The 23,773-nt window shown below is 51.2% G+C and overlaps 1 protein-coding gene and 1 long non-coding RNA gene across 4 annotated transcripts; one reads left to right on the forward strand and one right to left on the reverse strand.

Annotated features, from left to right (window-relative positions):
- The first annotated feature begins 27 nt into the window (after window positions 1-27).
- Window positions 28-22,357, forward strand: LOC121333561 (cystathionine beta-synthase-like). Of its 2 annotated transcripts, none has more exons than XM_041399997.1 (16): window positions 28-116; window positions 2,057-2,199; window positions 5,249-5,355; window positions 7,164-7,298; window positions 8,341-8,420; window positions 9,592-9,723; window positions 10,660-10,729; window positions 12,244-12,335; window positions 13,579-13,704; window positions 15,262-15,346; window positions 16,893-16,998; window positions 17,528-17,599; window positions 18,754-18,888; window positions 19,435-19,543; window positions 19,886-19,970; window positions 21,782-22,357. In XM_041399997.1, exons 1-16 carry the CDS (start codon window positions 105-107, stop codon window positions 21,877-21,879), a joined length of 1,587 nt encoding a protein of 528 aa, XP_041255931.1. In that variant the 5' UTR covers window positions 28-104; the 3' UTR covers window positions 21,880-22,357. The 2 variants fall into 2 exon arrangements, with proteins under 2 accessions (XP_041255931.1, XP_041255930.1); XM_041399996.1 differs by lacking the exon at window positions 28-116 and adding an exon at window positions 438-479.
- LOC121333562 lies at window positions 7,296-9,660 on the reverse strand. Of its 2 annotated transcripts, none has more exons than XR_005952311.1 (3): window positions 9,541-9,660; window positions 8,221-8,393; window positions 7,296-7,625 (listed from the first exon to the last, which is right to left on the reverse strand). It is a non-coding gene; the product is annotated as an uncharacterized LOC121333562 (long non-coding RNA). The 2 variants fall into 2 exon arrangements; XR_005952312.1 differs by lacking the exon at window positions 9,541-9,660 and adding an exon at window positions 9,035-9,485.
- Window positions 22,358-23,773: the final 1,416 nt, after the last annotated feature.

Consider the following 23,773-nt stretch of genomic DNA (forward strand, 5'->3'; position numbering starts at 1 on the left):
GGAAGCCACCAGGGAATCACAGCGTGGACCTCGGGCTGTGCTGCCAGGCTGCTGCAGAGAAACTCCCACCAGGAGGGTGAAAGGAGCAGGCAAGCAGGAGGAGGATGGCAGAAATGGTAATTAAGGCTGCCCATGGGCTCATAAGTCAAGCCACAAAGAATTCAGATCGTCAGGACTTAGCCACAACAGCGTGCTGGCCACTGGGAGCCCAGGGGAGGAGGGGGGACAGAGCTGTGGCTTTATGGCCTGGGGGGAGATGAAGCTCCCCAACCAAACTGCATTTCCCATGGCCTCTCCACACAGCAGGAGGTCTGGCCCTGCTGCAGGCAGTTCTCTGTGTTTAGAAATGGGATGTTTCTTCTTTGAGCCACTGTTTTGGTTCTGCCAGATGGCAAAATGATGTCTCTGTTCTCAGTCTGAAGTTAAATGCAGAAGAAATGTCCAGCATCATGTCTTTGGCCATTTCTGCTGCAGCGAAGGTAAGGAAAGGGTCTAATTGCAAAATGCACCACCACAGAGGCGTAGGGAGACAGGGCAGACTAAGCAGCTTCCATCATCAGCCTATGTGAGACACAAGTCTCCATCCATGACCCTGTGGAGTTTCAAGGTCCCCTTATTCACTAATGGTTGAATCAAGGTAAATTCATTCTGTGAACAAGCCAGAAAAGGAGCTTACAGATACCAAAACTCATGTGGTATTTCTTCATGTGGTTCTTTTCTTTAGCACAGACGGGTGGTGGATGGATTGCAGAGAGGATCAGAGCAGAGAGGTCACACCAAACCTGCATGTAACCCTTTTCTGGGATTATTTGTTTCTGCTGTTGTTCAGTAGCAGATGCTGAAAAGAAACTTTAAGCCCAGACTCCTCCTTTTGTCTGTATATGCACCAGCAACACAGAGACAACAGCACAGAAAATTGCCTTCCAGCAGAGCACTGATGCCATCAGGGCTTGTGTGCTTAAAATCTGCTACTGAACTCAACTTTTTCTAACTTGTTTAAACCTTTTCTCATTCCATTTTTTATCTGCTCTGCCTCTGTAGTTGTTCCTGATAATTCCATTCTGCTTTATTATTTATTGCTCATTATTTAATGCACCTTCTCTAACTCCCCCAGGATTTAGAGCCTGCTCTCAGCACCAGCCTCTTGTCTCATTTCCAGCCTGATGAATCCTCCTCTCTCTAAGCTGCTTTACTGTGGGAGTTGCTCAGTACCCTGAGCACCTTTTCTGCCCTTTGCTGTTTTATTTTTGTTGGTTCTTTTTTCTCAATTTTAATACAATTGGAACCAGACCAGAGGTGACCTCTAAGTCCCACCATCACCATAAAAGCATTCTGCAATTATTGCTGGATGGACTTACCTGCAGGTTCTTCTCTGCTAGGGTGAAAAAAGCTGTTCTTGACCAAATAATTAAATAAGGAACATAAAATTTCCTAGTGGAAGTGATGGTTTTGAGATGGGGAAGAAGATATACTGGAGAGGATGCTCAGATGATGTATGGGGAATAGCACACCACTCCAAAAGAGCAATTTTGTCATGGAATCATGGAACCATGCAATTGCTAAGGTTGGAAAAGGCTGTTATGATCATCAGGTCCAACCATGAACCCACACCACTACATTCACCATGAGTCTGTGTCCTCAAGTGGCATCTCCACAGGAGTTTTGAACACTTCCAGGGATGGTGACTACACCACTTCACTGGGAATTCCATCCAAATGCTTTACAACCATTTAATGGAATTTTTTTCTTAATGTATAATCTACTTTTTTTCCTAATGTATAATCTCCCCTGGGGCAACTTGAGTCCATTTCCTCTTGTCACACCACTTTTTCCCTGGGAGAAGGGACTGACACTCACCTCACTAAAACATCCTTTCATCTGTTCATCTCCTTCCAACCTCCTTCCACCCCTACAACCTCCTTACCCACCTAGATCCATGTGGTTAAAATGCCAGCAGGATGCTCCAAGCAGCCTGGCCACCCAAATGCCATTTTTTCCCCTCTGCAGCTTTTTTTTTCTCCCAGCTGTCTATGTGACCTCTATTTCCACCCCACAGGAGCTGAGTCAGAAGTGCCCCCTGGTGAATGGCAGGGCTGCAGGCAGTCAGGACAGCACCTGGATCCTTCCCAACTTGCCCAGTAAGTGCACATGGACAGCCACAACGCCTGCCAGCAAGTCTCCACACTCCTGTGTTCCCTTGTAAGTAATTCCTCCGTGCTGCTTTCTTCAGGGTGCAGCTCAGCACCTTTTCCTGGAGGTTGTTGTTACACCAGGATGGTCATGGCCAAAAGCCAGCTGTTGTGTTAATGATGGTTTATTTTCCACATGGCAAAAGCAGCTTAGTAGCTCCTCTCCCAGAAGACTTTTTTCACTCCCTTTTATTTTGCAGAAGGATGTGGCTGGCTCGACTCACAGCTCTGTGTTTTCCAGAGCATCTCCTTGTTTGGGGCATCTTATTTTAGATGGCTGAGAGGCCTTCACAAAAATGGATTACCAGGGCCTGGGCTTTTGTATCAGTAGCAAATGGCCCCAGAGCAGAGAAAAGTTCTTACAGTGAGCTGTTCTTGCCCTCACAGCAGCAGGTTCCCTCCCAGGGTGACGTGAGGGCCCAGACTAGTCCTGACAAGAAGTGCTTTAATGACTCTGCAAACCAGACACAGACAAGCTACTAAAGATAAGGCTGTCCCATAAATGTCACAGGAACTGCAGACACGTCCCTGCAGTGCAGAGACTGGGACCCAGCTCCAGCCAGTGGAGTAAAGCAGGAATCCAGCTCCAGGAACTGGAGCTGTGGGAGGTGCAGCACAGCTCTGCATGGTCATGCCTGACCATGTGCCAGGCAGGACAAGGCCAGGGCACAGCCACCAGCATGTGGGCAGCACAGGGCAGCCTCTGAGTCTGGCCCATGCAGGAGGGAAAAATGGAATGCAGAGCCCTGGAGCTGATCCAGCAAGCTGTGCATCTCTCAGTGCAACCCCTGCAGCTGGTGCCTGAGCAGAGAATCAGCACTTTTCAGTCAAAATGATTTTTTTTTTTCCTCAATTATCATTCTGAGCAGGATAATTTTTTTTTTTTTTAACAATTTATCTTCAAGGTGCCCTGGTGGTGCCAGTGGCTGGGCCCATCCCACCCCCAGACAGGAGATGGAGAGACATTCCCCAGCCCTGGGCATCAAACACTGCTCTGGGAATGGAGTCTGGCTGTGGGGGCCCACACAGCACTGCTGGGGCAGGAGCTGAAACATAACCCACTGTGTAGCAGGGAAAAAAATTCACTGGGACACATCACAGCTCTGCAGCAGTGTGTGGAGGGAGAGGTGGTTTGGTTTCCCTGCTCTGGGTAAGCCACAGATGGCAGCCAATGGAGCAAAAATCTCTGGACTTTCTGAGATTCCCAGGTGAAATCTGATTGAGTTTTGGGGGTAGAAGCAGAGGGAGGAGACATGATGTTATTTTAATTAAGAATATTAAACATTTAATTTTTTTTTTTTGAAAGATACAGAGGTAGACTAGTTCTGACATCCCTCGAGCTGGTTCTGACCCAACATAACCTCAGCAGGAATCCTTTGCTTTGCCAGGACTGGTTTTCCCCTGGACATCTCAAGGAATAGCAAGCCATTACTAAAAGCTGGAATCTTAGGGGAAAACCATCCTTGTCTGCTGTCCTGAACTGACCTGCAGGATGCAATCCAGATGTGCAATGCAGTAACTCAGGTCACTCTCAAGAGAGCCAGGCTCCAGTTAAACCTTACCTGAAGGAGCCCCACTGAAATCCCTGAGCATTTCAGTGGCTTTTGGAGCAGATGGGCAATGGCTGCAGCTGTGGGGGAAGCTCATTTATTGTGGTATTGCCTAATATTTGGCAGCACTCAAAGGAGCCTGAGGTGCCTGCAGACACTTCCCCCAGAGGGAGAGGTAACAGCACATCCCATAATTTCTGGGCTAGGGATGCAGGGAGGCTGGAACCTCTTGGTAATACAGACCTTCACTGAAGCCCTGTACTCCTGCAGGGCAGGAGGTGTTTATATCACACTTGCAGAACCTGGAGGGAGGGGTGTGAGGTCCCTGAGTCACCTCTGCACCACTCGGGCTTCCTGCCAGCACACAGCCACTGCCTGGCCGTGACAGGGACAGCACAGCTCCAGTTCAGGGCTGCAGGGATGGTGGGAGGCGAGGGATGTGCACAGCAGAGCTGAGCACTGAGGGAACGGGGCGTTGGCACCCCATGGCAAGGAGATGTCCTTGGCTTGTGACCAGGATGTGGCCCAAACAAACACAGCCCTCGTCAATCTGTCAGAGAGCTCGAGGGTGTGTTCCTTGGCAAGGTGGTTTGGGCAAACAGGTCTGTTTTTGTTGCTGTTGCTGTGGGTTTTGGCTTCTGCTGGAGTCTCAGTGCAACTGGCCAGTCTGGGAGCTGGATTTCACCGGTCACAGAGCTGGGTTCAACTGTTTGCAAAACACCCCCCAGAACCCTCTCAGGTTTGGGCTTCTCTCATGGCTTGGAGCCATCCTTGCAAGTTTGGCAGTCCTGGCCAGCAACACTTGGCCCAGAGGCAGCTGGAAATGTGGGGAGCAGAGATGGGGCTGGGCAGGATGGGGAAAAGATGGGGAGCCTCATGCTGTGTCTCCTGCTTTTCTCACCTACAGCGTAAAATCCAAAGGCTTGTCAGCATCTTCTCACTCATTACAGATCTGGCCTAGGGTTTTGCAGAGCAAGGCACTGTCACCCTGATTTTTTAAGTTTTTCTAAGCCTTCTGATGTTTACATTCTTGTAATGAACTTTCACACACACTTTATGTAAATAACTTATTGTTTTGCATTCTTTTATGGAAAAAGAGAAATTTGATAGACTGTTGGTTTGTCCAGTGTCATTGGAGAGGTGGCACTGTCACCCTCAAATCCACTGTCACTTTTGGAAATCTGTAAATGTTGGAGTCAGAAATTAAAAGTACTCTTTTTACCTTGGGAGAGCTGCGTGTCTGCGTCGTGTTATTTCATGTCCCATAGTGACAAGGCATTTCAGAACAACCCTGAAAATTAATTAGCTTACTTTTTATGTAAAAGACCTAATAACTCATGATGGAGAACTGTAACTAACTCCTGGTGCTACTAATTCTTTTTCTCTTGGAGCTGGGGTGTCTTTTGGTGGCCTTGATAAAGTTGCTGAAACCTCTCTCAGATTTTCTCTTGATTCATGTTGCACAACAACAGTTTTTATTTTACTTTATTTTTTCCTGCATTATTTCAGGAGAGAAGAAAAGAAAATCTTGCCCAATATCCTCAAGAAAATTGGCTGCACCCCAATGGTCCAAATCAACAAGATTGGGAAGTCCTATGGGCTCAAGTGTGAGCTCTGTGAGTGTCCCCTTCCCACCAGGTTTTTGCATGCCACGAGGTGAGGGTGAGGGGTGGTGCTGGAGGGGCTTCAGAGAGGAACAGAGATGGGGAGGGGCAGGTGTGGCTCATGTTGGGCTCTCCTGCTTATTAGGCAGTAATTTCTTGGGCCAAATAGGAGATTTCAAGCAGCAATGAGCAGGGGGGCAATGGTAGTGAGGCATTTCTCCTGCCAGGTAACAGCAGCATGAGCTCAGAGCAGAGCTGGCATAAATCTGGGGATGGATCTAAGTCCTCTCCCTAAGGAGATGTTAGCCTGTGCTGTGTCATGTCAGGCTTGGCTTTAGGCTGTCCCCCTACAGTCACAAGGGTGATAAGCTCAGATCTGTGCATGTGGACTTTTCAGTCTCCTTTCCTATAACTCCTAATCCTAATAATCCAAACTGGGCAGAAAGGCAGATTCTGAGAGGCAGAAAGTGCCACGAGGGTCACACAGCTGGGTAAGGAGAGACCTGCTGAGCACCCATCCTTACTGCAATGGCACAGCAGAGCCCTGCAGTGCTGTGTGGCACCTGGGAACCCTGGGGCAGCCAGACCCCACTGAGCACACAGACACAGGGAGCACCCTGGGTTTTCCCACCTGATCCCTTCTCAGGATCTGGGATCCTTGGGTCACCAGCCCTGCAACCTCCACACTGCACTGCCTCACCCTGCCCACAATGAGAGCTGAGGGACACAGGAGACCATGGAGGGAGCTGCTGGAGGTGGGAGGACAGATGTGCAGTGCCTGGAGCAGCTCTGGAGCAGCCTGTCCCTTGCAGGATGTCTGGCTGGTGCTTCAGGTGCTGGGAAAGCCGGGCAGATCCCATTTTCTGGGATGGTGTCTCCCTCCCCTGGCACAGGAGGGGAAGGAAAGCAGAACAGGCAGAGCAGCTCCACAATCCTGTCTGTGTCAGCACAGGGCCCCTTCCCAGGCAAAGACAGGAATAAAAGGAAGCAGCTACAGCTGGATGGGAGTGCCTGGTGTCTTCTGTGCCCCCAGGGACCCTTGTGCAGCTGGAGTTGTGGCACTTTGCGTTATAAAATGTAATGATGAGCACGAGATTTCCTTTCCTGATCAGGCTGCTCGGGTACAGGGCTGATTTCTCAGCCTCAGGTCGCTGTCTCTGCCAGGGTGAAAGACCCCTGGAAATCCCCATTTCTCCGTGTTGTTCATATAACAGAGCTCAGTGGCACCAGTTCAGTTGCAGATGTTGATCAAAGCCTTGGTAAGAAGAATCCTGTGGTGTGGAGGCCCCAGTGAGGACTGAGATGTGCCTTGGAAAGTGACTTGGCTTGTTGCTAGCTCAGTGAAAGAAACTGTCATTTGGCCTGACACCTGAAAATGTTCTTTCTATTGTTTGGGATTTTTTTACAGCACCTCAGTTAGGACTACAGATCATCCCTGCAAAAGGGGAGCTTTTTAGATATCTATTAAAAAACCTCAGTGCCCCAGGATAGACAGTGAGACCTTGCTGCTATCCCTGGCTCACACAAGAGTCCTCAAGGAGTGCTGCCAGTGTGGCACCTCCCACCCTGCAATGACCATGTCCAGCTGATTTTTAACCCATCCTGGGCTGTCCAGGTTGGCTTCAAACCCATCCAGGGTGGAGGAAACATGGGGGAAAGAAGGACTCTGATGGAAAATCCCAAAAATGCAAATGGGGGATGCATTCCCCTCAGCAAAGGAAGTCCTGCAGAGGAGGAAGAGGTGTCCTAACACTGCAGTGAGGCCAGGGGGAGAAAGGAGCAGGTGCCTGATGGAGTGTCCCCTTTGTTTCCCTTTCCAGTGGCCAAGTGTGAGTACTTCAATGCAGGGGGCAGCGTGAAGGACCGCATCAGCCTCAGGATGGTGGAGGACGCAGAGAGAGCTGGGATTATCAAACCAGGAGACACCTTGATTGAACCCACTTCAGGAAACACAGGTGGGAAGGGCAGGGATGCTCCCTCTGCCTGGGAACTGGGCAGGGTGGAATTTCTGAGGAGCAGGGATTTGCATTTGGAGTTACGAGGTGGGCTCTGGCTCCATCCTCCCCTCAGCTCCCCTCCTGGTGGTCATGGGCTTCCTGGGATGCTGAGGTGCCTCCTTGCTGAAATTCCTGAGGTTTCTGTGAGGGTCCCACACCTGCACAGGTGTGCCTGGAAGGTCTCCTTGTGGCAAGGCAGACAGCATCAGGGGCTGGGGCAACCCTGGGTGTTTTCAGGCTGGGAAGCTTTTGAATTCTCAGAGGTTCCCAGAGACCATTCCCCTGCTGGGTTGGAAGAGAATTCCTGTGATTTTTGCCCTTGTCACTGTCACTTGTCACCCCACCACACTGTGTCACCCCAGCCACCCCCAGCCACGGAGCCAAGGGGATCTGTGCTCCCCCAGAGCTGTGTCCCACGTGGGTCACACTGGCTCCCTGCCTGCCTGGGGGCAGCTGGAATGGCACCAGGCTCCCTGCAGCCCCTGGCAGGGACACGCTGCTCCTTCCTGCTGCCTCACCTTCCTGCTCTAGCAGGGAGCAGCTGGCTCCATCCATCACCCTGCTGAAACTGGAGCAGAGGTGCCCTTGGCCTGCCGGCCATGGAGTGACATGCTGCGTCCTGTGTGTCTGTCCCCCCACAACTGAAGGGGAGGGGAAGGCACTCCTGAAGCACAATCAGCTCTCTCCTGTGTTTCCAAAACCACAGGAAGGAGGCTGAGCCTCTGTGAGGGGAGAAAAGCTCTCCCCAGCCCTGCCATTCTCTCCGTGCCACCCCTGAGAGCAGGAGCGATGCTGCAGCTCCACTTGCCCGTCAGCCCATCCTCCCACACTCCCTGGTGCTCCCAGCACATCCCAGGAGGCTCGTGGGGGATGCCCTCACCCGTGGCTGGTCAGTGGCCACTCCTTGGTTCCATCCAGAGAGGAGCGCGAGCAGCGGCGCCCATCCGTTGCTCTTGCCAAATTCTGGTGCCAACCAGTTCCCTCTGCTCCCCCCATGCAGGGATTGGGCTGGCACTGGTGGCTGCATTGAAGGGTTACCGCTGCATCATCGTCCTGCCAGAGAAAATGAGCATGGAGAAGGTCAGAGCTCTGTATGGTTTTACCCCACAGCTGGGGAACATCTCCCTGTTCTCTCTCTGTCTCTGCTTCTCCCTCCCTGGAGCACTTTAAAAGCCAATGAGCCTTGCACACCCACTGCCACAGCTGCTGTTCAGAAAGTTGCCTCTTGAGGGGAATAAAGGCAGCCTGTGATGGCTGGTGGCTGTCTGGTGTCAGAAGTGCAGCTGGGATAGCCAAACACAGTGTGTGGGTGCAGAGAAACAGAGCAGCATCTGCTGAACGTGGAGCACAGCAGGAGAGGCAGGCAGGTGCCAGGGCTGTCCTGCCAGTCCTGCTCACTTCCCCCCTGACATCTGACAGGTCACTTGGCCTCACTGTGCATTTATGGCTTTCTTTCAGCTGGGGACACTTAGAGTTGCCCGAGCTGTTTCTCAGGGTGGTGTCTCAAGTCACTTGCATGAGAGCTGATGGTCTGGTGAGCACACCGTCCTGGAGATGGCAGAAATCCCTCACTGCTGAGCCAAGAGCCTCACAGACAGCTGAACTCATGCCAGTGAAGCCAGACACACACCCTGAGCTGGCTCAAGAATGAGCCCTTCTCCAAAGTGTCATCCTCAATTCAACCTAAATCTCACCCAAGCTCAGTCTGGGTCAGATGCCACCTCCAGCTGCCATGGGCTTCATCTCCAGGTGTCCCAACACTCCCCTGTCCCACTGACAGCCCCATCTCCCAGAGGAGACACCCTAGGGCTGATTGCTCCTTCCCTGATTTTGGTGAGAGAAGAGAAGGGACTTAGGGCAAAATCAGCTTTTGATCTCCCCTTTGCATGCTGGGGCTCCAGTCCCAGCACAGGAGACACTGTTCCCTGTCCAGTTCCCTCTGCCCTTTTCCTCTGGCACCAAGGAGCAGCACACTGTCACCTCCCTCCACCCTGTCCCCAGCCTGCCCTCCAAGTGGGACAGGGCAAGAAGCCAGGCTCAAATCCATGTGCCAGCTTCAGACAGGAGCCCTGGGCTGCTGGAGCATGTCAGAGATAGCAGAGTCCAGAGCTGGACATTGTATCTCCACAGGATAAATGTCTCCCACATGCAAAGCTGCTCTGGCATCTGGTGCTGCCCTGAGCCCGCAGGTTCGGGTTACCATCCCTGTGTGGGATCAGCTGTGCTGCAGCTCCTCTTGTCCCTCCCAAAGGTCGATATTCTGAAGGCACTGGGTGCTGAAATCGTGAGAACACCGTGCACTCGCTTTGATGCCCCCGAGTCCAACATCCGTGTGGCCTGGAAGCTGAAAAGTGAAATCCCAAACGCTCACATCCTGGACCAGGTAAAGGCCATCCCTCCACTGGCTCCCTTTCCCAAGAGAGTTTATAAGGTGTTCTCCAAGAGTGCCTCTGTTTGGGGGCTCCATTAGAACTGGCACCAGAGGCAGATTTCGTCAGTGTTTTATGGCATTTGAAACTTAATCACTCTGCAAAGCACAGGGGGACAGAAACAAAATAAGGGGCACTTCCAAACCTGCAACACTTCTGCCAAAGCCTGGGTGTGGGTGAGGCTGGGTTTTCTTGCACAGTTCAAAGACAACTCAAATTGCTTCAGGTTTAACTTTGACCTGAAAAAAACCCCCACTTTTTAAGCCTAGCTAGCAGCCTCTGTTCTGCCTCAAAAATAAACCTCATGCTGTAAAGGGCAAACCCTGGTGACTCATGCCAGAGGTTCCTGCAGTGCTGGGTCTTGGACAGGAGGACACTTGGTCTGAGCCCTGAGTGAGGAGCCCCTGGAGTGCAGAAAGTCAGGCGAGCTCCTTCCTTCTGAGAAAAAAGTAGCTCAAAGACTGGATGAGCTTTTCAGCTCATTTTTGGTCCATGGGTGTGAAAGTGGGGTGCACAAATATCAGTGCTGCTAAATCCCTCTTGTGCACAAGAGCTGATTGATGATCAGGAAGCTTCTCCAGCTCACAGTCCCCAGCCTCTGAACCTTCCCCACACCTAAGGGGCACCAAGTGCTGGAGAGGGAGTGTTTGTGGGCACATTTAACCTCCCAGTGTGGAAAAATCCCAAGTGGGCCTGGAAATCTGTGCCAAAGGGACAAACAGGAGGAACACCCGTGACCTGTCCTGGTGGGGTGGCAGTGTCCCCCTCAGCAGGGAGAGGAGGGGGAAGCTGCATGCTCTGGGTACAGCTCTGTCAGGAGCTGTGTCTGGCTTGGTATTTGCCCTGCTCTTCACACGGTAACTGCTGCTGTTCTCTGCTGGAATAAACAGTACCGAAACCCGAGCAACCCCCTGGCTCATTACGACACCACGGCCGAGGAGATCCTGGAGCAGTGTGAAGGTACTGTCTGTGCTGCTGCCTCGACGTGCAGGGGGCTGTAGCCCTCTCTGAGAGGCTTCATTTACATCATTTATTGAGCTGAATGTCTAGAAACAGCCCAAAGGGCCTCTGGAGGGGCCGGCAGTATTATCTTAATAACACTGACACACAGGGTGTAGCAACCTCTCCTAATCCACTCCAGATCCACCTCAGCCTTGCAGGGCTTCCCGGCTCTCCCCTCCCATTGCAAAAGCCTGGGGGGAGACCAGAGGCTTAGGAAACTCAGGTTGTACCTAAAGGAGAAAGAACATGTCTCTTGGTGGCCACACCAGCTCTGTGACCTGCCAGCCGGGAGCACAAGAGGTCCCACGAGGTCTTGGAGGGGAATATAAATCCACCAGGGCATGGCAAGGCTGCATCTGATCCAGCACTCTCATTTTCAAATCAAGACCTCACAAACGAGTGCCACTGGAAGCGAGGGCTGGGGGAGGATAAAGGGCTGTCCCAGTCCATGTTTGTGCAGATAGAAGTGAAATTTACTGCCAGTTCTGGGAGCACTGTGAAGCGTGACCAGGACTTGAGGGTTTTAACTGGACAGCAGTTATCAGAGCAGTAAAGAGTCAGCTATCAATGGCAGCAAGAGAGTCCCAGCCTTGCCTCCTCTGCAGTGTCAGGGTTTGCTCCAGCTGGCTGCCAGCTGTGGGTTGCAGGTCCCCCTTTCCCAGTGCAGCTGCAGTGTCAAGTTTTGAAGGTCAGACTCCAATTCTGCTCCTTTCAGTCCTAAATCTGTATAATTTCAGCGATGTCAGTGGGATTGCATCTCACAGAGGCAGGTGTCAGGGCAGAGCTCAACCCTCCCTCCACTGTGGATGCCAACACAGGCTGAAAGGTTGTGCCTGTTAGTGATATTCACGTGTGTGACCTGCTTTGATATGCTGTGGTTTGAAAAGGGTGGATGTGCTGAGATATTCCCTCCTCCTTAAGCCACAGAATCACAGAATATCCTGAGTTGGAGAGGACCCACAAGGATCATCAAAGTCCAACTTGTGGTCCTGCACAGGACACCTAAAAAGTTACACCATGTGCCTGAGAGCATTGTCCAAACACTCCTTGAGCTCTGCCAGGCTGGTGCTGTGACCACTGCCCTGGGAGCCTGTTCAGTGGCCAGCCACCCTCTGTGGAAGAACTTTTCCCTAATACCCAACCTAAATCTCCCCTGACACATCTTCATGCCGTTCCCTCAGCTCAGGAGAAGCCAAAGATGCAGAAATCATGGAGAGCTGCAATGGGAGATCTGGAGATCACCTTCAGCTCCCTGCAGTGAGGCAGGACCAGCTGTGCTCAGGTCCTGCAAGCTCATCTGAGCTCCTGCACAGGACCAGGCTTTGGCCACCAGCACGGCCTCTGCCTGACCTTTGCTCACAGGGGTTCTGCTGGACACAGGCTCTGCATCTGCACAGGGCTCTGCATAAAGGGGAGATCCTGCTGGGGGCTGTGCTGAGCCCTTGCAAACCTCTCTGCCCCCTGATCTGCAGGCAAGGTGCACATGGTGGTGATTGGGTCTGGCACAGGAGGAACCATCACTGGTGTCGCCAGGAAGCTGAAGGAGAAGTGCCCGGAGTGCAAGGTAAGGCTGGAGGCAGGACTGCTGGGGTTTTCATGGAATCACAGAGTGGTTTGGGCTGGAAAGGATATTAGGGGTCATCCCATTCCACCCTCCTGCCATCAGCAGGGACACCTTCCACCAGACCAGGTTGCTCAGAGCTGGCCTTGAACAATTCCAGGGATGGGGCACCCACAACTCCTCTGGGCATCCTGTGGCAGGGCCTCACCACCCTTACAATAAGAGATTTCTTCCTATTACCCAGTATAAATCTACCCTCCTTCAGCTCAAAGCCATTCCCCCTTGTCCTGTCTCTGCATGTCATTTCCTGCCTAACCCCAGGCTCACCTGAGGAAGTAGTTGCTGTCTGCACTAATTTGTTCACAGCAATGTGGCTTCTGTGGGAAGAAATTTGGTGATGTTTAGGCTGATCTAGACCCATCCAAGTGCCTTAGAGACCAAAGTTTCCACAGCCCCACTAAAATCTACCCCTGCCTGGTGCCTTGCTCTGTGCAGGACACTCTGGTGAGGCACAGACAGCAAATGCTTCTCCTCTGCCACTGCAAAACCCTCTGTTCTTTAGGGGTAGCATCACTCACGATGCTCATCCTGCAGAGCTCGTGCTTCAAGGCAGACTGGAGGTGTGCACAGACTGGTCTGGTCAGTGTGTGAGTGATCCCTGATCCCCAGAGAGGTGTGGACCCACCACTGGAGGTCTGGGACGTGAGGCTGCCTCGCTGGCAGCGTGCAGCTGCGTGTGCAGTGTCACCATCCCTCCTTAAGCTGCGTGCTGAGGAGACACCTCAGCCCAGACACAAGGCTGTGAATAACCAGGGAGATGCCACCATCAGCCAGCACAGCTAGATCCAGAAAGGATGTCTGTATCCACAGGTCTCCACAGGTTGGAGCTCACTGGCTGGCTTCACCTAGAGCAGATTAAGGAGCTCTGGCACTGTCCTCAGGGTTGGGCTTTGGAAGGGGCAGGCTCTGCCAAGGGGGTGATGACAAACACCTTGAGAGTGATAACATTTTAAGCCACCAGTCACTTCTGCAACAGCTGAAGACTACCTAGGATCTATTTAAGACAGTGAAAAACAGCACCCTTTTATCCTGGAAGCTCTCCATGCTGCCAGTCATTAGGAATATTAATGAATACCAGGGGGAGGAAACACTGCTGCTGAGGGTGTGGGTAACTTTTCCTTTGAGTTTTGTGTTTGGCTGTTTCTGAATTCCCATTTTGGTTTGACAAAATGCCTTTCCCTACAAGATCATTGGCGTGGACCCCGACGGCTCCATCGTCGCTCTGCCCAGTGAGATGAACAAGAGCAACACCACAACCATCGAGGTGGAGGGCATTGGGCACGACTTCATCCCCACTGTCCTCGACAGATCCGTGAGTAACCCTGTGAGGAGGGGCCTCTGCCTGCTCTCTGCCTTGGCATCCAGCTGTCAAAACTACTCAGTGCAAATTTACAACCACCCAGTGCAAAACAACAACTAAATAAATTATTTAGTGCACTACAACATCCAGCCTGCTCCCAAGGCCAGAGGTGTGGTGGCCCTGATGTATCTTCCCAGTGCAGAACAAGCTGTTGTGGGGGGATTGGGACACCCAGTTACTTTCTGAGTAACTCTGATTATAACTGACTGTAGTGGTTTTGGTTTGTTAATTTAAGATTTCCTCAATTTTAAAATATCCCAGCTAATGCATCAAAGAGTGTGGTAGGTTTTGGTGCTGGTCAATCACTAATGCATTCACTTCCTGAGGTGAGATAGGATTAGGAGAAAGGAAAAGCAGGCTCAAAACTTTAAAAGGGTATAAAGAAAATTTTATTAAAAGTAATTAAAAGAAAGAAAAAAGTAGTAAGAATCAAAACAAACCCTTCAGAACACTTCTTCTCCCCCCCAACCTTTTCTTTCTCACTGATAATGTAAAGAAACAAAACCTAAAATTGCCAGTCAGTTTACTACCTTTAAAATAGTCTTTCTTCAGTTCACTTAGGGAGAGAAGTCCCTCTTGTTAAGGTTATGGAGACTTCTCCACAAGAGGAAAAAGACACTGTCTTTCACAGAAGAGTGTCCAGCTTCTCAGTGGCTCAACAAACTCAGTTACACAAAAATCTTTTGCCTCACTTCCCTAAATTCCTCCCATGTCAAACTACGACACTGACCCACAAGGAGAAGGCAAATAGAGGTGAAAAGCAGGCATTTAACACGGTGTGAGTGTCCTCTGCTCAGCCTCACCATGGTTCAGATATGTCCCTTTGGCTCTGATCACACAGATGTTTGTGCTGAGGCTGCTCCTCATCACACTGCTCTTTCCTGAGCCTCCTCTGCCTCAGGCAGCACACACAGAGAGCAGAAATCCTGCATCATGCACAGGCTGGACAACAAGATCCAAGTAAGACAGCAGATCATGAACCTTGCAGCTCTTCTTGTCAAGCTCCCTCTCAGTATCAGCTGCCACAGAGCTTTAAATCCCTAACACAGGCTGCTTGTGTTGCCCTGGCCTCCTTCTAGAAAGGTCCCTCACAACCTCACACCCCAGATTCTTTCTGCTTCCAGGTGTTAACTACATCCCTGCTGTCAGCACCTGGCTGTAGAGCTGTCACCTTAATAATCCTGACTGATTCTTGTAGCTGGATCTCATTTTGGCAAAATCTCAACCATTAATGTAGCGTGGCCTGGGACATCGTAAATATTCCTCCACATCCTAACTCTGGACCTGTCAGGCATCCCTAACTCTCCGAGGAAAGGGTGCTGTCTGGAAAGGTGTGGGTGTCTGCAAGCAAGAACTCCAGACCATGGATGTTCTGACAAATGCTTTCAACAAGTGTGGAAGGCAGCTCAGAGCTGCCAGATGTGAGCATCAGCACCATGGTGTGCCTCAGAGGGTCAGGGCAGCCTGAAATGACATTGCCAAGACTCATCCTCCTTGCTTCCCTTCCAGGTGGTGGATCAGTGGTACAAAAGCAACGACAGAGACTCGTTCCTCATGTCCCGCAGGCTGATCAGAGAGGAGGGGTTGTTGTGTGGTAAGCACAGTGCAGCCACAGCAGTTTGTTCCCTTAACAAACCTTCTGAACCTCATCCTTTTGGGACCAAAACTCTCCAGAGTAGGTGCCCTCTGCATTTTGTGTCTGCTGGGTCAGCAGGGCTGAAAGGCTGAGCCTCGGGCTGGGCAGAGGTCACTGCAGGCTCCAGAGGTGTGTCCCTGCGTCTGGTCTGGGCTCTGACTCATCAGCCACAGTAATTATAGAAGTAATAATTCTCTCCTTACTGGAGCGCTTTTGCAGTGGAACTGGATCTTCAGGCAGTGTAGAGTTACACAGGCTGAAGGGAGGATTAGTGGGGCTCGGGGCAGGACAGGTGGGCTGTCCAACAGCTCTGTGAGGCCGTGCTCGGTGTCACTGCCACACCAGAGGTGCCAGCTCTGGACCAGGAAGGTCTGAAAGCAAAGAAAGTGTGAGATGTTCTTACTGAGTATTTCTCCCTGTGCCAACAAGTTGTAAGTGATCCCACTGGCTTCCCAAAATGAACAGGTGCCCTCACACAGACCCTGCCTGTACCCTAAGAGCCTCCACAGAGCATCAGCCTTGTTTCCAGCCTTCCCTGACACCAAGCAAAAAGACACAGGTTTGCATCCAGGAGCAGACACTACGTAGGCTCATAGCTACAGCTGATAAAAGCCCTGAGCACTCATATCCAGGGAGTTTTGCAAAAGATCAGGCTATATATATGTAATGAAACACTTAAATGTTGATTTAACCTAGCAGGCACGGAGTCACTGTGTTTCAACAGAAACCACTTGTTTGAACTCAGCCATAATTTGTGAACAGCTTCGTGTTCCCTGAACTGCATTTCTCAGGGCCGTTCTTCGCTTGTTTGAAAAATGTGACCCAGGGATAATTAACCTGCTGTAAAATACGTGCTGCCTTGAATGCAGTGTGTAATTGGCACACAGATAGTGGAATGTGTTTGACTTCCAGTACTCAGACTGGTGGTGGAAGAATTGCCTCTGTAAAGCAGGGACCTGCTTGCCCTACGTGCAGCAAACCACATGCGTGCACACAGACACGGGGAGCATTCAAGCCTTCCCATCATGTTGGTCTGGTATTCCAAGCATGAATGAAATGTTTATGGAGTTTTTTTTCAGTCTTTATAGTGCATTCAAAGCCAGTCTTTGGCTGCCAAGTATGTCAGCCAGAAGCTCTAGAACTGGCGTGGTGTTCTGCTGGTGGGAAGGGAGGGTGTGGTGTGGGCAGCGTGTTCTGAATGTCCCTGCATGGGACCACTCAGACCTTGGTCTGCCCACAAGAAATGGTTCATGAAGTCCTTGAGGTGACTTTCATGCTGCCTCCAAAGCCCAAGAGCCACCACATGAACACATCCCATCAGTCCCTACCTCTGCCTGGCCCTAAAGCCTACAAGGCTTTGGGATTGATTGTCCTCCCATCCCAGTGTCCCTCCCACGAGGTGCCACCTCTGCATCCTTATCTGGGGCAGCCTGTGCTTCCCACTGCAGGACAGTGGCTCTGTGCAGCCCTGACCCTTGTCTCCCTCTCCTTGGTGCCCACGCAGGTGGCAGCTCGGGCAGTGCCATGTCTGTGGCTGTGAGAGCTGCCAAGGACTTGCAGGAAGGCCAGCGCTGCGTTGTCATCCTGCCCGACTCCGTCCGCAACTACATGTGAGTGTCCTGCTTCCTGCCCCGCTTCCCAGCACCAGGGTGGCAGCTCCCATGGCCTCCTGTGACAGGAGATGAGCCAGGTGCTTGGGGTTCTGGAGAGCCACCCCAATAAATCTGACAGCAAGGCACAAGGAGTGACCCAGAGCTGGAAATCTCGCTTGGGCAGATCATGGGGAAAAAGCAAAATAAACAACAGGGAGGAACAGCACAGCAGTGTGGCAGTCACCAAGGGATGGGTGTTGGGACACTTGGGGTTTATTTCCTCTCATCTCTGACTCACTGCACGGAGCAGGACTCAGCCAAGCTGTGCTTTCTGAGCGTGCATGCCTAAAGTTAGGAAGGCAAATAGCTGGCGTGCTTCGAAGAGTTACTGAGCACCCGATGCTCCTGCTGACCTTAAAAGGGGCTGAGAGCAGCCAGCTGCAAAAATCATGAGAGCCCCAGGGGCAGTGCTGTGGTCTGATGCACGAAACAAAGCACGACTTCTTCTGGGAGCCTCACAGACTTGCTCTTTGTTGGTGATTTCTAGGTCCAAATTTGTGAATGATACATGGATGATAAAAAATGGGTTCCTAAATGACGCCCAGGAGCACAAGCCTTGGTAAGACAACTTCTGCTGGAATAAACTGTGCTAAGGGAATCAGCTTTCTGAGTCTGGAAATCATTATCTTCAAAGGAAAACGTTCCCTTTTAGTGTTTAGTAAAAACACAGTAAAGTCCCAACCCCTCTGGGGAGGCTGTAATGTCAGCTCCTCTCTTTTGAGTTGTTATCTCTCAGCCCTCCAATCGAAGTCTATAAAGGAGCCATTTCTGTCCCAAAGTAGCTGAACCACTCCCACGTGGCAGCCCAGGCCACCTAAACCCTCTGAAACCTCTCTCGACTCCACATCTGATGTTCAAAGAACCATCAGGCTGCTGGGGAGGTGGGTCCCTGTTGTAGCAAGCCCCCTTTCAAACAGCTCTGCAGCTCTTTTCAGGCATAAAACAGGAATTTTTCACCTTCCAGAGCTGCTGGCCAGAAAAGCTGGCCAACTTTGCTGTCCCTTGGACACCATGAGGAAAGAGTCCCCTCAGGGAGTCACAGGCAAACTGCTGATGCCAGCTGATGTGTGGCTGGGCAAATGCCAGTTGTCTAGAAAAGGTCTTGGTCTCACCCTAAAGACAGCAGGTATTACTGATGTCGCCTTTTTTACCAAAAATTATTGTAAAATATTTCCTAAAAACTTAACACATTTCCAAGGCCTCTTGTGTCTGGTTAGAGTTGCTCTTGGCCCTTCCAGGCTCCAGCATTGCCCTGCCTTTTCTGCAAGGACTCAGGGCTGAGATGTTTGGGAGCTGCTCGTGTTCCCCCACAAACAAGCTCAGCTTGTCCCTCATAAGTCACACGAGCATCTCTGCGAGGCTCTCTCCTGCAGGAGCTGCAAATGCTGCCTTGTGAGGACCAAGGATACAGAACAAAGGAGTAAAACTGGTAGGTCACCCATTTATGAGCTTGAAGTGAAGCCCTCAATAGCTTCCTTGGATTCAGGACAGCTCAGCACCTTGCCAGCTGCTGGTCTCATCCCTGCCTCTGGAGCTGCATGAAAGCTTGGCTTCAACAAGACCTGGCCGTGGTGGCATTTCTGCTTTGGCTGTAGGAGTGGGGCTGGCTTTTCAGGCAGAAAGAAATCCCTCATCTCCTCTGGCCTTGCCCCCTGCTGAAGGCCACAGCTGTGCAGCAGCCACAGCTCGGCGCTGCCATTTGTCTTCCAACAGGTGGTGGAACATCAAGGTGCAGAAACTGAATGTCTCGGCCCCTCTCATCCTCCTCCCCGAAGTCAGCTGTCAAAAGGCAATTGAGATCCTCCAGGAGAAGGGATATGACCAAGCTCCTGTTGTTGCTGAGTCAGGGTAACTATTTCTGCTCACTGCACAGACAGGCATTAGTACAGAAAAATCAGTCATGATGAAGCTAAAGTCCCATTTACTCATTCAGAGCTGGGGCTCTTGTGTTGGACTCTGATGCATAATTTTAAAAAGATCATCTGCCTCCTAGTGAAGATTCATCAATAAAACTCCTGTAAAAGATCCAATTAAAGCCCAATCCAGTGCCCACCAAACCAGAAGATGCTGGATCAGTGCACAGGCAAGGGGAGCCCAGGGGAGTGAGAGCTGGGGGGAAACCCTCACAAATAAGCAGCTGGAGAGCCCATGGGTTTTCCTTCTCCCAGCTGCTAAGTCCTGGACTGCAACAGCAGATTTTAACTGCTGTGAAACCAACAGCTTGGTGAGGACAAAGACCTCCTTGTGCTGCACAAGTGAGGAGAAACCTGGTGCCTCCCACTGACTGCAGCAACAATTTAGTCACTGACTTCAACCAGAGCAGCTCAGCCCCTACATAAAATGTGTGTTCCACCTCAGGTCTGACCTTCTGGAAAACTCCCTGTTCCCTTACAGGCTTATTTTGGGAATGGTGACCCTCAGCAACACCCTGAGCTCCGTGCTGGATGGAAACGTGGAGTCCTCAGACCCTGTCACCAAGGTCACCTACGACCAGTTCTCCAAGGTACCTCTGGGGTTGGGCTGTGTCAGCCTGTCTGGGCACAGGGAGACAGGGAGAGGTGCACCAGCAGCACCCTGCACTGTGAGAGGAGCTGGGAGAAGAGGCTGGTGAGAAGGCAGAGAGGAGTGGGGAGGACCATGATGACATCTTGGAGATGAGAGTAAGGACAAGCACCTGTACAAGCCCTGCAGAACCAGCAGGGCTCAGATATGGGAGCTTTTCACACCAGGAGCCAAGCACTGACAGAGCATTTCACCCAGCTGGGGGATCAGCACCCTCCAAAGTCAGAGTTCAGCCATTGCAAGGTGAAGTAAAACGTTAAAAGTTACATTTTGCCCTGTTTAGATCAGCCTGGAGGACAGCCTTGGGAAGCTTTCCTGCATCCTGGAGAACGACCCCTTTGCTATCGTTGTACACGAGCAGACGCAGTGTAGGTATCTGCAGAAACTCCCCAGGGGCTTGGCACAAGTGTTTGAGAGGGGAGAGGGAAATTCTCAAGCTGACTGTGGCAGGTGCCAGTGCAGCTGCTGCACCTGTGCAGCCCCTGAGCCTCTGCCCCACGAGGGGATTCTGCTCTGCACAGCCCTGGGACTGCCCACTCCTCTCCCATGTCTGACACCACAGGGGTGAGGGGAGAGGGGCAAAGCTAGCAAGGGGGAAGTTAGGGATCTCTCTAGGCTTCTGTAGCCCAGGGGCAAGGCCAGAAGGAGCATTTGGCCACATCAGGTAAAGCCTGGGTGGAATTCAGGCACCTAAGATGAGAAAGCTGAGCAGAACTGGGGTGGGCCATGAGCAAGCCCTGTGGCACAGGTCATCAGGGGCACTGGTTGTAGCCTGGGGCAGCTGTGTGTGAGCCTTCCCTGGACTGTAGGGATGCTGTGCCAGTCTGGGAGCACCATTAAAGCAGCTTTTATTGGTTTCATTCTCAATTCACTGCACAACCACCTTCCCCTTGGTGTACAAGCCAGCCCTGCAGAGTCACCTGCAGCAGCACCACAGCAGCATCAGGATTGCTGACACATCAGTGGCAGCAGGGATCACCCCTTGTGCCTCCTCTGACCCAAAAAAGGCATGGTGGCAGGTGCTGCTCAGCACATCTGACCTGGCACACCTTTCCAGTACAATTACACCAAAAAGGAGTGCAGGTTTGACCTTGGCTGGGAAAAGTGAGCAGCACGAAAAGCAGTCAGAAGAGCCATGTTTAGGCCTTGTGAATTAGAGCTGAAGGCTGTAATTATGCTGATTTGATGGGATTGCACAGTGAGCATGCACAGCATCCCTCAGGTGAGCAGTGGGTGGCTCCAGCAAGGGGCTGCCTGCTCAGCTTGGGGCCTCCAAAACCCAAACATCCCAAACCTTCCCTCTCCAGGGCCTGCTCACCCAGGGCCCCATCAGCTCTGAAGATGCAGGTCCATCCATGTTCCCACAATAGGTTGCAAACAAAAACCTGTCACTCAAACCTGCCTTTGATGCACGTTTCCAATTCACCAAAATTAATGCCAGGCAGTTTCCTTTCCCAGCTATGTTGTCATAAAATAAGGAATATCTCTTTTGTATCATGTTTTGATATAAATTAAATGGTATCAGCAAATTAAATGGCACCCATCAAAACATATCAGCCAGCTGTCTGCAGCAGCTCTTGCTCTGATTTTCAAACAACACCCACTTTTTCCAGAGCTGCTGTTTTAATGCTGTCACAGTTACCCCCTTATTTATTACTTTCTTCCCACACCTTTGGAGCTTGCATTTTATCTTGTGTTTGGGCTCTGGTGGCTAGTTTTGTTTTTATTTAAGAAAACATTTATCAGAGAGTTAAAACAATTCCTGAAGTGCTGTTTCATTAATGGTGGTGTAGGATGTTATGAGAACAGAGTAGAAAAGTGCCTGACTGCTGCTTTTAGAGAGTCTCATTAGTTTGCTGTGAAAAGTTCTGTGGTGATAGGAGCAGGACTGGCACAGAGGTTGGCTAAAAACAACTGGGAAATTAAGTCTCCTGCTCTGGGAAAGGTGGACTATTTGCAGCAAAAACCTCTCTGGTGTGATCACAGTAACCTGACTGAGGCTCCATCATCATTTCTGTGGAGGCAGAGCTCAGGCAGACACCGTCCCTGTTGGGGCTCTCTTTTAATAAATGCACAGCAGCCTCTGCACAGCTGGAAGGTGCTGAGGGGGCTGGTGGGGGTGGTGGTGGTGTTCCTTTTTACTGTTTTGCCACTAAGCTGGAATTTTCTGTGCTTCCAGTCAGTGGGAATGGCAGCTCCTCCACGAAGCAGACGGTGTTTGGTGTGGTCACAGCCATGGATCTCCTCACCTTTGTCAGCAGGAACGACAAGAAGTAGCAGAGCAGCTCGGCTGTTCCCCCTCCTCCAGCAGGCCCAGGTGTGCCCCCGAGCCCAAACCACCTGGCCAAGGCAGCCTCTGGCCCAATGCAGCCAACAGTTTCTCAAAATGCCTAGGAGAAAATTGTGATGTGTTCTATTTGTCTGCCAAATGCCACCCCCAGTATCACTAAAGAGGAGGTAACTAAAGAAATTGTGTTTAACAGCCATGTGTGCTCACATGGAGCTTCCCAGGGCTGGGCAGGGAATGTGGGAAGGCCAGGATGGGAAGGGGATGGTTGCTCCTGCCCAGAGTTGAGCAGGAGAAGCTTTGGTGTGTTTGCAAGCTGCAGGTACGTGTGCACTGCCCCTGGTGCACTGCTGAGTTACCCTGCTCCCTCCAGAGCCCATTTCTGCCACAAGAGCAGCAGGGCTGGGGCAAGTCAGGGCACTGCTGCACCCTCCTGCCCCTTTCTGCCCACCCAGGGCTGCAGACACACCCAGGAGCCATTCCTCCTCACCCATGGGGGTGTTTGCCTCCAAGAAGGCAGCAGGAGAGTGTGGAGTCTTAACTTCTTTTTGCCAGGCTCGGGATTAAATGTGTGAGATGGTATTTCTTGTTCTATCCAGTGGTGACACAAAACCACCCAAACCCAGGGAGAAGGTGAATAAAAGGTGAAGGAGGAGAAGGAGAAGAAGAAGGTGAAGAAGGAGCAGCCTCCACCCTAAACCCTCCATCTTGCTTTATATCTATTACTCTATTCTAAACCCTTAAACTCAGAGTTTCCCACCCTGTGATATCACACACTTCTATCCAAACTGCACACCCACAATCCCAGTTCTGTCATTCCATTTTGGAAGCTTCTCCAGGGCCTCAGGTCAATGCAGTGTTCTCCTGGGGTCAGTGCCTGGCAGCACAGAAAGTCTGGAATTCTCTGCAGCCAGGGTTCCAACAGGAAAGGTGTGACAAGGAGGGAGGACACAGAGCCCCAGGGAGGTGAAAGGTGTCAGCAGGAGGGGTGGGAAGGGAAAGCTGAGGGCTGTGGTGAGCAGAGGGGATGAGGTGCTGGGCTGGTGGTGGATGGTCACCCCTGTGGGGGCAGCTGGGCTTTGGGGAGCACCTTCCTCACCTCTGGGGGAGATGGTGGCACTGGGTGCCTCCTGCATGGTCCCACGTGAGGGGACAGTGAAGAGAACCCAAACAAGACACAAACTCAGTCACAGAACAGGGAGAGGGGCCATGGCTTCACCCCTGAATATGCATCCTGAGAGCTCCTTATCAAGGGCTGCGGGGGAGGGCAAGGTTTGGTCCTAATTTTGCTGCCAGGCCATTGTTTTCTGGGGGACTGATAATGAAGGTCAGCAGAGCCATTTGCCACGGCTACCAAAGAACTTAAATTAAAGCAAATGTCAAAATGGGGCTGTGGGAGCAAACTGAAGTGCCATTGAAACCCGGTTTGAGTTTGGGGGAGTTGTTCTCAAAAGACCCAGAGAGGTTCACAAGCTTTGTATAAGTTTCTGGAGCTGCTCCAAGGTGGCAACAACCAATTTCAGTTTCAGCTTGCTGCTAAGTGGCTACTCCATATTCTCAACCTAATCTAGTTTGTAGGAGACTTTTATGAAGTTACAGAATGCTGAAGTATTTACATTTAGGAAAAGTGTCTCTGCTGGCTGTTGTTTCCTGAGTGACATGGGCTAATATCAGATTTTCTGAGAGTTTTTGCTTGAGCAATAACCATATTTGTCCAGAAAAACAAAAACTGATTAGCTCAACCCTCATTTTATCATATTTATTTTAGCAATTCTGTTGCAAGGTGAAGCCTGTTAGTCCATGCACGTACTCCAAACTCACATGAGTAAGTCTGAAAGTGCCCTGTAACTCCAAGAAGCCCAGAACTGAGTCTGAATCTGGACC

The sequence above is a fragment of the Onychostruthus taczanowskii genome, unplaced genomic scaffold, assembly GCF_017590055.1.
Source record: "Onychostruthus taczanowskii isolate IOZ18803 unplaced genomic scaffold, ASM1759005v1 scaffold17, whole genome shotgun sequence".
Lineage (NCBI taxonomy): Eukaryota > Metazoa > Chordata > Aves > Passeriformes > Passeridae > Onychostruthus > Onychostruthus taczanowskii.